At 48.5% G+C, this 14,427-nt stretch overlaps 1 protein-coding gene across 1 annotated transcript; it reads right to left on the bottom strand.

Annotated features, from left to right (window-relative positions):
- Window positions 1-341: 341 nt before the first annotated feature.
- On the bottom strand, window positions 342-11,762 carry slc7a14a (solute carrier family 7 member 14a). The gene is made up of 7 exons (XM_062554485.1): window positions 11,465-11,762; window positions 10,371-10,607; window positions 9,322-9,539; window positions 8,503-8,649; window positions 5,158-5,366; window positions 3,055-3,950; window positions 342-2,199 (listed from the first exon to the last, which is right to left on the bottom strand). Exons 1-7 carry the CDS (start codon window positions 11,760-11,762, stop codon window positions 1,829-1,831), a joined length of 2,376 nt encoding a protein of 791 aa, XP_062410469.1. The 3' UTR covers window positions 342-1,828.
- Window positions 11,763-14,427: the final 2,665 nt, after the last annotated feature.

Raw genomic sequence — 14,427 nt, 5'->3', positions numbered from 1 at the left:
GGCAGAGAGAGAGAGAGAGAGAGATGGAGGGGTGATGGGTAGGGAGGCAGAGAGAGTGTGAGAGTGAGAGATGGGGGTTGATGGGTGGGGAGGCAGAGAAAGAGAGAGAGAGAGTGTGAGATGGAAGGGTGGGGGGCAGTGAAAAAGGGAGTGATAGAGTGAAAAGAGATAGAGGGGTGGGGGGGGTGTTGGGTGATGGGTGGGGGTCAGAGAGATGGAGAGAGTAGAAGAGAGAAAATAAGGAGCCTGTTGACAGCTGAGTCACATACGAAGCACACGCCAGAGAAGCATTCAAATGGAGCCCCCCCCGCCCCCCCCAACCCATGCGCTCTCAACATGCCTGCTCCCTGTCTGCTCTCAGCCCTCACTCTCGGGGTGGGAAGCCCACAAACCATACTGTGTTCTCACTCCAGAGCTGCTCACGCAGAGAGGCCTGCTTGCAAGGATGTGTGTGTGTGTGTGTGTGTGTGTGTGTGTATGTGTGTGTATGTGGGGTGGTCACAGACATGGATGGCAAGCTGCTGAATTGAGATGGGTGGACAATGTGATGACCCCAAAGGGTGTCTGTCAACAAAACAGCCTGGCCTATAAATAGATAAACAAACATACATACACACAAACAAACAAATAAATAAATGCATCAAATCACTTTTACATGCATGCCCCAGCCTGACAAGATTCTTCATATCAACAAGCCCCAGACACAGACACCGAAACACATGGACATCATGGCAACCATAGTTAAAGCACACACTGACAGATGAAGGCACTATTGCAAGCGACTGCAAGTCCAATCAATATTTGTGGCAACTCGTTGGTGATGCGTCTCCACCAACCCCACCTCTTGGGCTAGAGGCTAGCAGGAGGAGCGGTGAAGTAGAACGTTCCACCCATGCACTCGCAACGCCCCCCAAACACTCCATAGTGGACTCCGTCATCGTAGCGCAGTCACAACAGTGTCTGATAGCCGACTTTAACTCAGCTTATCCATGCTCCTGTTCATATCCCATGTTAGGATTTTTTTTTGGCTGACAAAAATAAGGTATAATGTTTATTACGAAAATAATTACAACGCCTTGTAAGTTCCGAATTCAGAACCAAGGGGATACGTAAATGAGGGGGTCAGGTAATAACATTTGTGGAATCTCACCTTTTCTTTCTATGATGGGTTAAACTAAAATAAAAAATAAAAATGACTTCCTTCCTGTCCTTGGCAGATTAAAAGATCGCCTCTGCAGCCAGAGGATCCCCTGACCAAGATACAGGAAACAGGTTCAGGTTTCAAAAACCGCCCACTTCCTGCCAGTCAAAAGAGGCTGTGTTATGAAGAGGTGGCAAATGGCAAACTGTTCTATTTTTTGGGTTGTGACTTGAACCGCGTGATGTAACTCTTTCACACGTAATGAAAGCCAGGCTTGCTTGGGATGGCCAGAGCATCTGAAACAATGAGCATGCGTGGACTGAAGTGTTGAGGCGATATTTAAAACTACGGCCTTGAGAAAAGGAGAACAAAAAAAAAAAAACGGTGGAGCGTTTGTTTTGAAGTGGGAAGGCTGCTGCCATGGTAAGGTTAACCCAGCTGATATGTACCACTAAGTCCTCGCCTCTCCGCCTACTTCCCAGCAACAACTGATAAGAGGACGACGGCACGAGCACAAAATGGAGCTCTCCTGACTCAGAGGAAACCATCTAGCCCAAGGGTTCTAGCCATCATCATCATCATCATCATCATCATCATCATCATCATCATCACCACCACCATCAACCACAGCCTCAGCATCAGCACACACACAAACAGGACAGTAGTCACCCAGGGGGGGGGTCCATCTCAGTCCAGCGGGTCGTCTAAGTCATCGTCCACCGCCAGGCCCTCGAACGCCAGGCCGGGGGGGCTTTTGCTTTTGGCTCTGCTGCTGTGGGGGGAAGGGGAGGTCCTGTGGCCGTCCAGCGAGTTGGCCGCCGCCGGGGGCTTGACCGGGGGCTCCGGCGGACTCGTGCCCTGGCCCTGGCGCTGCTTGGCGGTGGCGGCGGGGTCCGGCGGCGTGGCCCAGCTGTCCTCGGGCGGGTAGAAGTTGTCGGCGAAGCCCTCGTCGACGCCCACGTCGTAGCGCTGGTAGGTGCTGGCGTGGGCCTCCTCCTCGCGCGCCGTGATCTCCAGGGTGCTGTTCCACATGCCGTAGCCAAAGTAGATCAGCACACCTGCAGGGGGGCAGGGAGGGACACACACACACACACACACACATACATACATACACACACACACACACACACACACACATACATACATACACACATATACACACACACCACACACACATACACACATACACACATATACACACACACACCGTACACACACACACCGCACACACACATATACACACCGCACACACATACACACATACATGCACACATACACACCGCACACACACACACACACACACACACACACACACACACACACACACACACACACACACATACATACACATATACACACCACACACACACACCCGTACACAACACACGCATCATGCACACGCACACATGAACACACGCAAACACACACACACACACACACACACACACACACAGAGAGTGAGACAGTGAAATAAAGAGAAAGTTAGACATTGGAATACAGCAGCCATATTCCATGCTAGTCCAGTAGCTAAAATAGGGAGCAGAGAGATAAAGTGTGCAGTCCTTTTGTCCTTTTCTTATCAGGAACAGAGCGTGAGAGTGGGAGAACAATGTGCCCTAAGACATGACACAAGCTCAATGGGAGAAATGGGCTAAAAAAACACATTGCTCTTCACAAGCACACACACACACACACACACACACACACAACGATGACACATGCAGATACAGACACACACACACACACACACACAGACTCACACACACACAAATAACGATGACACATGCAGATACAGACACACACACACAAACACACAAACACACACAGACTCTCTCACACACACACACACAGACTCACACACACACACACACACACACACACACAGACACACACACACACACAGAGAGACTCACCCAAGAAGCACCAGACGGCGAAGCGTATCCAGGTGATGTCGGAGAGCTTGAGCATGAGGTAGATGTTGACCAGCATGGCGCAGGCGGGCACGAAGGGCACACAGGGCGCCATGTAGGGCAGCCGCTTGGGGTTCTCCGGCTGCTGCAGGATGACGAACACCAGCGCCGCCATCACCACCAGCAGCGCCACCAGCAGCAGCACCGCCCACCAGCGGCCGTCCGCGATGCAGCCCGCGCCGAACGTCACCAGCGAGCAGAAGCCGAACATCAGGAAGAAGAGGAGGAGGACGCAGCGGGTGACGGTGCGGCCCGTGGCGACCGTGGGCCGGTCCATCTTGCCCGGCAGGCCCAGGCGGATGCGGAGCGTGTAGTAGCGCGGGCCGAGCAGCTTCTTGAGCTTGAGCACGTGCGCGCCGTCCGACTCGTCGGCCTCGATGACCGACGACATGTCCACCGTGCCGTAGTTGGGGTGCGCCGCCGTGTACGCCGACTTGTCCGGCTTGCCGATGAGCATCTCGTTGTCGCCGAGCGACGGCAGGTTCTTGGCGCCGCAGGTGTTGGTGGCCGCGCCCGAGGAGGAGAAGTCGTCGCCCTCGCTGACCGGCGAGCAGGCGTCGCGCTCCCGCTCGCACTCGGCCAGCACGCCCTCCCCGCGCCGCTGCTTGGTGCTCTCCTCGGACAGGAAGTTGACGAAGCCGTGGATGTCGCTCTCGGGCTGGTAGCGCAGCAGCAGGACGCAGACGGACACCAGCGTGTAGGCCAGCAGCGTGCCGATGGACATCATCTCGATCAGGTCGCGCAGGCTCACCAGCAGCGCCAGCAGCGCCGCCAGGCAGCCCGACACCACGCACGCCAGCACCGGCGTCTCCGTGTACGAGCTCACCACCGCCAGGAACCTGCACGCACGCACGCACACACACACAAACGTACGCACGCACGCACACACATGGTAAACACACACACACACGGTAAACACACTCTACTAATTCTTATCTGGATTAACATGTAGGATGACTTTACATTTGTATCCACAGCTGTTGAGAGCATTTTACACACACACACACACACACACACACACACACACACACTCGCATGGTAAACACACACTAGTTCTTTATCTGGATTAACAAGTAGGATGACTTTACATTTGTATCCACAGTTGTGCATTTCACACACACAATGTAAATACACAACATACTGTACTGTATACTGTATCTGCAATACCTGCGAACACAACACATAAACGATATGCTGTGCACCTCCTGTGTTAGTGTTGGGTGCTGTTAAACATGGCTGCAGAGCTTGATAAATGGCATGCTGGCTAATGAGCCAAGCCCGTCACGGTTTCATATGTATTTGTTTACTCTGCGGTTACCGTAGGAATGCACAGCACAATGCACAAATAATGGGCTGCCACGCAAACACGGTGAGCTCACTGAGCTGTGCTCCATAATTGAGATTATTGAGCGTCTTCTGCTACTGCAGAGCAGGCAGTCATAATTATCTCTGAATTACATGTCAACCCTTAAAAATCAATTACAGACGCTAGTGCCCATATAATTCAAAACCATACACACACACACACACAAACACACACACACACACACACACACCCACGCACAGACACAGCAACAAAACAAAAGTCATTAACTGAGGCAATATCTATTCGTTACTCCTACTCTAACTTCTTTAGCCTGGCTGAACCCAGACGGACCTGACAGCCAATCTGAATTTGCTCTGCAGGCCGGTCCGGAGGGGATCCAATTGACATCTGTTTCCGAATCACCAAAAATCCAGGAACGTATATTTTCACTGGAATTGAGTAAACAACTGCATTTAAAACCTTTGTTTACACAAAAGATCTTTGTGGCACTTCTGAAACTATTTGGTTAGAGATTAATGCACAAATTTAAGTTAAATTTCACTGCCGGTTACACCGTTGAAAGTGGTAAAACAGGAAGTTCGGAAAGGGGCATCAATGAGATCCTTTCCAGACAGACCTACAGAGGAAATTCTGATTTTGCAAACAAGTTCATCTGGCTCCACAAGTTGGTCAGGCTATAACTGGTCAGACACACGAAGAGGACAGGCGGGCCGGCTCACTTGAAGAGCAGTCCGTCCCCGGCCATGGCGTAGATGATGCGGGGCATGGGGAAGAGCGACCCAAACAGGCTGACCGTCAGGCCGGCGATGGAGCCGATGGCCACGATGTACTTGGCCACCTGGAAGCCGTGCAGAGCGAACATCTCCATGAGCGGCGCTTCCGCGTCGATCTCCGTGTAGGGCACCATCAGGGTCAAGATCACACTCACCTAGGGAGAGAGAGAGAGAGAGAGAGAGAGAGAGAGAGAGAGAGAGAGAGAGAGAGAGAGAGAGAGAGAGAGAGAGAGAGAGAGAGAGAGAGAGAGAGAGAGAGAGAGAGAGGAGAGAGAAGTCACCCGACATGGATGATCTAATGCAGTGGTTCTCAAACTGTGGTATGGGTACCACTGGTGGTATGTGGACTCTCTGTTGTGGTACTTTAGGAGTCTCCAAGGCGATTTTTTTTCATGAAGATAAAATAATCACTTCAAATGATATACAGTAAATATATATATAATGAAAAATCGTTAAATTAAACTAGTTTTTATCTTAAAACAAACAAAAAAACAATGCAAAAAATATTTGGTAACACTTTACTTGACGGGTTCATTCATAACACATTCATAACAGCTGTCATGAACTGCATATGAAGCATTCATGACTGTTTCATGAAACATGACTCAACATTCATACCAACACTTTCATGAATGTGGAAGACCAAACGTCAAAAACGTATCAAAATAAAAGTCCGCAAAACAGCATTGCTGTCTTTTTTGTTTTAGCCAACCTGATCATGTCACATCTTAGTCAACGGGGAAGTCCAGTGTCCAGGAAAATTTAGTTTTTTGTTTGTCTGTTTGTTTATTTTATGATAGTAACCTCTGAGGAATGCATAATTGTATACACCAATGACTGTATAGATATAAAACAGGAATGTCAAACCATTCAGAGATCCACAGATGGTCAGAAGTTCACTTCCCAGTATGATGAATACTTCACAACTCGTATAGTAAAGTGACATTTGAAGTAGACTTCATAAAATATTCATGAGATGTATACAAATGCTGGAGAGGATTCATTATACCCTGTATATGGATTACTAGATTGTTGGACTTTTATTTTGACAAGTTTTCGTCGTTTTGTCTTTCACATTCATGAAAGTGTTGGTATGAATGTTGAGTCATGTTTCATGAATCAGTCATGAATGCTTCATGTGCAGTTCATGACAGCTGTTATGAATGTGTTATGAATGAACCCGTCAAGTAAAGTGTTACCAAATATTTAAATTGGCCTACGCTACTGTATTTTAATGCTGGTACTTGGAGAGTCAATCGTTCCTGAGGTGGTACTCATTGTGAAAAATTTGAGAACCACTGATAATAACATGTCTAATATAAACGGGACTTCTATATGTTACAGTTAGAGGTCATCTGGCATAAATAAACAGAATGTATATCTACTATAACAGGACTTCTTTAGAATTATAGGCCTTGTAAATGAGGGGAACCATGTGCTATCACAACCTGTGTACGCTGTTCTTTCCATCACACATGCAGGTATGTCAGAGTGAGAGAGAGATAGAATAATGATGTAGCGCAAGATATCTCTTCATCTAATCTCATCTACTGCACCGGATCATTGAGAAGTGCATGTTTGCCTTTCTGTTACCATACAAAACTGCACACAAATCTGCTGATAAGAGTGAAAGAGACAGAAAAGGAATATAATAATGACAGATTAATGACCGCGTAGATTGATTGTACTTGTCCTTGCTCCTTGAGACAGATCTCAGCTCTGCTTATTGTGTCATTTTACCCATCACGCTCTAGACCTGACAGTGTTTTGGGATTAATATATTCAGATTACAACTCACGGACAAACAGGTCTTCAAACAGGAGTCTAACAGTGAGCAACGCAATGTGTACCCTTCTATGAGAATCCGTCTGGTTTACAGTAAGAAGACAGGATGACTTGAACAGCCAGGAAGCTTTGATCTACAACTGCATTGCAGCACACAGTTATACTATGCTGCGTGCTGCTGCGTAAAGACACTCTACTCCACCAAAGATCACTCAAACAGTAATGTCAAGCATAATCAGCCTGCAAATATTTACCTTCTGAAGCTACCTTCCTCACATGTAGGACCGACTTGTAATTGCACTATTGTTCCAACACATCCACATGTCATACCCTCACAAGCAGAGGCAGACAGACTGTTGCCATGGGGCTGGAGCTAATGGAGCTACAGCACTTGCTCTCGCTCTAATAAAAGACTTTAGACGGTGCGGTAGATCTACAGGGCTGTTAGCTGCAACTCTCAGATGTGTGAAAAAGCAATCGTTTGAAATTCACAGCTCCAGCAACACTGAGGATGGATGAGCAGGAGGAGGACAGGATTAGAAATAAAAGACATGGAGGATGCATTGCAATATTCAGCGTGTATGTGTATCTATATGTATTTGTATGTACATATACACATACATACATACATACATACAGTACTGTACATACACACACACACACACACACACACACACACACACACATATATATATATATACACACACACAGACAGACAGAAAGCAAACAGAAGGCAGAGCTAGAGAAGATGACACATAGAAACGCACACAGAGAGACGGCACAGCTGAAAATGGTGATTCTGTCAGCGTGGCTGAAATGCACTTCCTGTGCTGCAGCATTCTGGGCCTCCAGGTGGCTGTGTGGCGTAGGGCTGCGGGCGCTGTTATTGATGCCACCTGTCTGACGCCACGCTCAGCCGGTACCCGCCTGCCTGCCTGTGTTCAAGGGGTTGCCATGGCAACAAACCCTATGCTGTCCCAGAGCTGCAGTCTCTCTCTCTCTTTCTTTCTCTCTTTTTCTGTCTCTCTCTCTCTCTTTCTCTCTTTTTCTGTCTTTCTCTCTCTCTCTCTCTCTGCGTGTGTGTCTGTAGTTAGCTGCCTCATCAGGAATTCACAAGCAGAGCCTTGAAGAGAAGACTCCGAGACCCAAAGCTCCCTGTCAGCTCAGACAGTGTGAGATTGCTACATGAAAACACTAAACCCTTTGTTTTTCTCTTTCAGATTTCTTGAAAGCCAAAAAAATAAAAACGCAGTGGTTATGAAACTTTGGGCATCAATTGGGACGAGGCGAACACAAGTATGGACAGATCTCTTTCTGATATACATTTATAATTTACCACAAGACACAGGAGGCTTCACCCACATATATCACTCTGCAGTATACAGTACTAGTCAGAACTAGTTTCAGTGCACAAACACAAACATTTCATAACAACTGACAGGGCCAACACCAAAATGTTTCCTGTGACTCTTGTTGTTTCCAACATGTGTGTGTGTCTGTACTCACAGACACGTATGCGGTCAGGCAGGTGACCAGCGAGGCCGTGATGGCGTACGGGATGGACGTGTTGGGGCTTTTGGCTTCCTCTCCTGTGGTGGCGATGATGTCAAACCCAATGAAGGCGTAGAAGCAGGTGGCCGCACCTTGCATGACCTGTGCACAGACCACAGAGGATGAATCTATGAACACACAGCTGGTTGAACACTTTGGGATTGGACGAGAGGCATTCCATGAGTGGTGATATCTCAGTACATCCCCAATTGGACTCTTCGCCATTAGTTATAGCATAGTAGTAATAGGTGAGCACAACTCGGCAAGTCTTGAATAGCTACAATTCCTTTAGGGTATTAGCCTGGGTGTTCCCATCCTGCCTTGCACGGTGATTTCATTCACGAAACTAACACCCACATTTTTGCCTGATGTTGGCAACCAATCACAGAACAGACGCTATGCACAGACGCATTTGACAGACATCCGTGGTGCCCAATGAATGGATCTTGGCATTTTTTAAAATACGAGAAAATGAACGTCTGGTTGCCAGACTACGTCTCATTTGAGAAGTGGTAGGTGCTAGCCAGGCTATTAGGGTATAACAGAATTTACAAAACTGAATACCAAACAATTCAATCCAGTTTCCGTCACTAGAACATCCACAAAACGACTCAAACAGAGGCATCACAAGCCAGAGAGCGGAACAGGAACTATTCTGAAATGACCATTCACATCTTCTGAAGGTTTTAAAGTCCAACAGTGGACACTGGCCACCTGGAGAACAATAAAGCTATAAAATAAACAAAACGGCAACTGCCCGGAGGATTCCATTACCCCTGACCAGCCGAAAGGCAGGAAGCGCCCCTCGTCCCAGTTGGCCCCGTTGACGAAGAAGAGTCCGGCGATCATCATGAAGACCCACACCACCAGGTTGATGACGTTCAGCACGTTGTTGAAGCCCACCGAGTTCTTGACTCCGAGGGCCACCACCACCGTCACCAGGATGGCGATCACCAGAGCCAGCAGGTCAGGGTAGGACTCCTCACCCTTCCCTGCACACAGAGATCGCCACACACACGAGGTTATCTCAGGTCAGCTCAGTGTGTGAGCTCATGTTAAAAACACAATAAACAAAGTGAATTATTTACACTTAAGAGCACAAGCGACAGCTTTAATATTCATTTCATATTTAGAAATCACTGATCTGTGGCATCTATTTTGGTCTCATTGTTAATTAGACATGTTGTGCAGTGGGGACTGTTTGGACAAGTTCACACTTCCAGATGACTGTGTGTGTAAACACAGATAACTATGATCCCAAATCTGCAGCTTCCTCTACACGGGACCAGAGGTGATGAAGGCTAAAGGCTTAGCAAATTATCCAAGAGAAAGGCCTACCAGGACTTTACATTTGCATTTCAAAAACCCTCAACAACAAACCTCTGTTGCAGGAATTGCTTTTGACAGGATACAAAATAACACTCGGCTAGTTCTTACAGCAACCCAATAGCATCAGCGACATTTGAAATTCACACATACTGTACCTCTAAAAAAGTATTTATTTTTATATTTTCATTATTTATTTAAATCCCTTTAGAGATATTGTGAAACTGGCATTCACTGAAGCCATAATGCTATTTATAGCTGATAAAATATGTGTTGATAATGTTTGATCATGATATACTAAATATTCAACATTTCATTTCAGTGAGAATGGGTCTGGGGACCCTTCATTCACTTGGATCTTCTCAGGGACGTAACCAGCAGTGAAATTCAACTTACTGTAAACACGGTACTTAAACCGGTACATTAATTGGTTTAATGACAGAAGCAGAAATAAGTTGGAGCTCCACACCAGAACATGGCTGGACTCAGTCACTCACCGAGGCCATTGAGCGTGCCTATGTGGTTGATCATGAAGCCGCTGATGGTGTGGTTGGCCAGCGAATCAAACATGCTGCTGAGGGCACTGGCTCCGGCCGCTGTGCCAATCAGATACTCCAGAATCAGATTCCAGCCAATGAAGAAGGCCACAAACTCGCCCACTGTAACATAGCTGTAGGTGTACGCCGAGCCTGTGGTCTTCGGCACGCGGACTCCAAACTCGGCATAACACACCCCTGTTGAGGAGAGAGGACAGTCAGCCAGGGGTTGCCCACACAGAGATCAGATCAGAGCTGATCTGGAGATAGACAGCAGTGTTGTTGTTTCAGCGCTAGGAACATGAACGTGTTTAGTGTTTAGCGGGGCCTCTGAAAGGGCTGCATTGATTTTAGGCTCAAGTGAGGGATCAGCTTTCAAATGTCAAGGATGCAAGCAGCAAAACTGCAGAAACACATGCCAAGACATGATGGCCTCCTGCCTACCCTCATCACCCATCCCAGATCCCCACAGACATGTGCAGGAGGGAATACGCTACTCTATTACTTCTATTACACACCAGGATCATCATGGGTCTATCAGGGTCACAGACATTGTTAGTCCAGTAGAGTCAAATGATCATATAAGCCTAATGTATGACATCGAGTGCATTAAAGATATAGAGATACTATAGTGTATTTGCAATTAAGCAATTCAGAAGAATCATAATCATATACTTGACCTTGACCCTTGAAGATTTGCACAATTCACACTCAGACTTGTACACATGATTGACTCCCTACTGTAAATCTCTGTTTCTCAATGAACCCATTAATCAAGCCCATGTACAGTGTGGCTGTGTTCCACACGCCTGAGCTCAGCCCTGGGCCTCAGTCACCTGCTGCTGCCGCACACTGAGTCAGCTAATGATCTCATAGCCAGCGCTTCATCTCCTCCATTACTCAACCTGAACACTTCCCAAACACCAACAAATCCCAAAGGTCACGCTAGTAGCCACGTAACAGGATTACGGGAGAAAAAAACACAAAAACTGGACATTGTGTCTGTCTGTGGCGGTCGCAGACAGAGATCACCGGACGAGGAAGACCGTGGTCACCTGAGAGGAACGAGGCCACGGCAGCGATGATGAAGGACATGATGACGCCTGGCCCCGCCATCTCCTTGGCGACCAGCCCCGACACCACGTACATGCCCGTGCCCACGCAGCTGCCCACGCCGAGCGACACCAGGTCCACGGTGGTCAGGACGCGCGCCAGCTTGGTGCCGTGGGCGCCCGTGCCGCCCGTGCTCTCCAGCATGGACTCCACGGGCTTGGTGCGCAGCACGCGCGACTGGAAGGCGTTCCACGTGGCGCCCCACTGCACCCGCCGCAGTTTACCCATCAGCCCACTCATCTTGGGTCCGCTGCGCGCAGCACCCACTCTCACAGGAACGGTGTGGCCGGGCCTCTTCACGAGATGGACGCGGCTTCTGGAGCACTTCGGGACGGAGACGAACAGAGGCTCTCCAAAAGAGGGGCTGGTTGGCGCGAAGTCTGGTGTGTGAGGTGATGTTCCACTTGTGTTTTCGTTCTTCGCTTTCCTTCAGATGAGGCTCATACTGGCGGGGTTCCACATGGTGCCTGATATCCGGTTATGGGATGGAAGCCTCCGCTGTAAATGCAGAATAAAAGGTTTTAGATCAGTTAATAAAGATTTTATACTTCTTCATATTCTCTTAATTTCACATCACATTATACTGCACTAGCACCGAATACAAACTACTGCATGAATAATGACCATGTTCAGCATGTTAGAGGTGCAGTCGAGAGAAAAGCACAACTACGGAGGTAGACATGCATAACACATTCAAACACTCTTTGACAAGCATGGCTCACAACCTTTCCCAACAGTCATCACATCTCCTCTTGACATCCCAACCCGACGCCTCGCCCCACACTCACACTCACGCTTCCTGTCTCTGCTTGTGTGTTGTGTTCGCAGTGCGGAGGCCAACAGGGAGCACTTCCACACGGGCTCTGCATTATACATGCACACAGTCTTAACCCATCCAGTGCCAGCCCCGCTCAGCCCTACAGACAATGTGTTAAAGGATCAGATGATGGATGGTATTGTTCATTCAGGGATGGATTTCCAAAACCATACTGTAGTTGCTAACCTGTTAGCAGCTTAGTTGGTTGGCAATGGGAAATTGCATTGCAAGTTTGCAACTATGGTTTTGGGAAACACGCCCCAGCATGCTATTTACTACTGCATCATTCAAGATAGATAGATAGGTACTTATTGATCCCCAAGGGGAAATTCAAGAAATTAAGCAGGCTCTGAATACACTGCACAATGTCTGATATGAACAGGATGCAGAGCTGATGCTTGGCTCCACGAGGCGTAACCAGTCACGCTCAACACTCATAGTCCCATAGTGCCATTCACACATCCACTGACCTAGTGTCTTGCTGCTTGTTGCATAGCGACCGAGCTCATTAAAGCCAAGCATGGGAGGGTGATACATCTTTTAATTTACACATTTTACAGGGGAGAGATTACATATAGAAAAAACTATGAAAAGAAATGTCACCCAGCCAGCTTGGAGACCAGTCAGCAAAATGTTGTGTTAGCAGCCTAGGACTGGTTCCAAGATGACTCATTGGAGATGGCACAGACGGGGCAGGAGAGGGGAGGTGGGGAGAGAGGTGGTTGTTGGGGAGACATTTCTACACCAGTAACTCAGTAAACCTGCTCCTGCTCCTTCTCCCCTCTCACACGGTCTCAAGCCTTTAGAATGGTCTGTCTCTCTAACTGTACATTATGATGAATCTCTCACTCTCTCTCTCTTTCTTCCTCTCTCACACACACCCACACACACACACGCACACACACACACACACACACAGAGAGTCCACATTATTATGATTAATTCCTCTCTAAAGTAGCACCTGTCCTTCGGCCTCTGTGTCTGCTTTGGGACTGACCGCCCCTTCCCTCCGTCCATCCCGTCCCCACTCCTCACGGTCCTCCCCACCAGACCGAGGGAGCTTGTCGTTCCATCACGGCGCCTGCCACCGCCCCGCTCCTCCCTCTCTCTCGCCCTGCCTGTCTCCATTCTCTGGCTGACGGATGCCGACTGCGGAGCGGCGGGCTGACACTGACAAATCACGCCGCGCGCGCACGCGTGTGCCCGGCCCCCTGGTGCCGCCCGGGCCGCCAGGCTGCTGGGGGAGAGATAAAGGTGTCTGATGCTCCGCGCGCCGAATGAGCAATGAGGACACTCTCCAGGCCCGTTTCTTTCTCTCTCTCTCTCTCTCTCTCTCTCTCTCTCTCTTTTTTTTTTTTCAGGAGACACCTACATGCCACGGTCTTAAAATCCCCGGGCAGCGATAGCACGGCCCTGGCGGCTGAGCTCACGGGCGGCTCGTGCGAGTGGGGGGAGGGTGGGGGGCTGGGGGGGGGAGATTAGGCCTCGGTGAGAGGCTCTGGGTTAGGGGAGGATAAAGAGTCAGGGCCAAACACATCACAGCCACACTAGTCACACACAAGATGACACACATACAGTAGTGCAAGCATGCTTAGAGAGCACCACAGCACACACACACACACACACACACACACACACACACACACACACACACACACGTGGAATCCATACAGTACAAATCCTCCAAGTATAGATACACACAGGAGCAAAGGGATGCATGAGTACTGTGCATCAGCTCCACTCTGTTCTGTCCTCCTTACACCTCATACCAGTGACATGAGTTACTGCCACATGATGAGCTTGCTACAAATAACACTTTTGGAAATCGTGGACTTTGTTGGTATGGGGGACATCGTTAAAGTCCCCATGGTGATATGGGGGACATCGTTAAAGTACCCATGGTGATATGGGGGACATTGTTAAAGTACCCATGGTGGTATGGGGGACATTGTTAAAGTACCCATGGTGGTATGGGGGACATTGTTAAAGTACCCATGGTGGTATGGGGGACATTGTTAAAGTACCCATGGTGATATGGGGGACATCGTTAAAGTACCCATGGTGATACCACTCATATTTGGTGCAACA

Source organism: Sardina pilchardus, chromosome 2, assembly GCF_963854185.1.
Source record: "Sardina pilchardus chromosome 2, fSarPil1.1, whole genome shotgun sequence".
Classification (NCBI taxonomy): domain Eukaryota; kingdom Metazoa; phylum Chordata; class Actinopteri; order Clupeiformes; family Clupeidae; genus Sardina; species Sardina pilchardus.
Note: the sequence above shows the minus strand (reverse complement) of the source record. Positions and strands in the feature narration are given on the sequence as shown.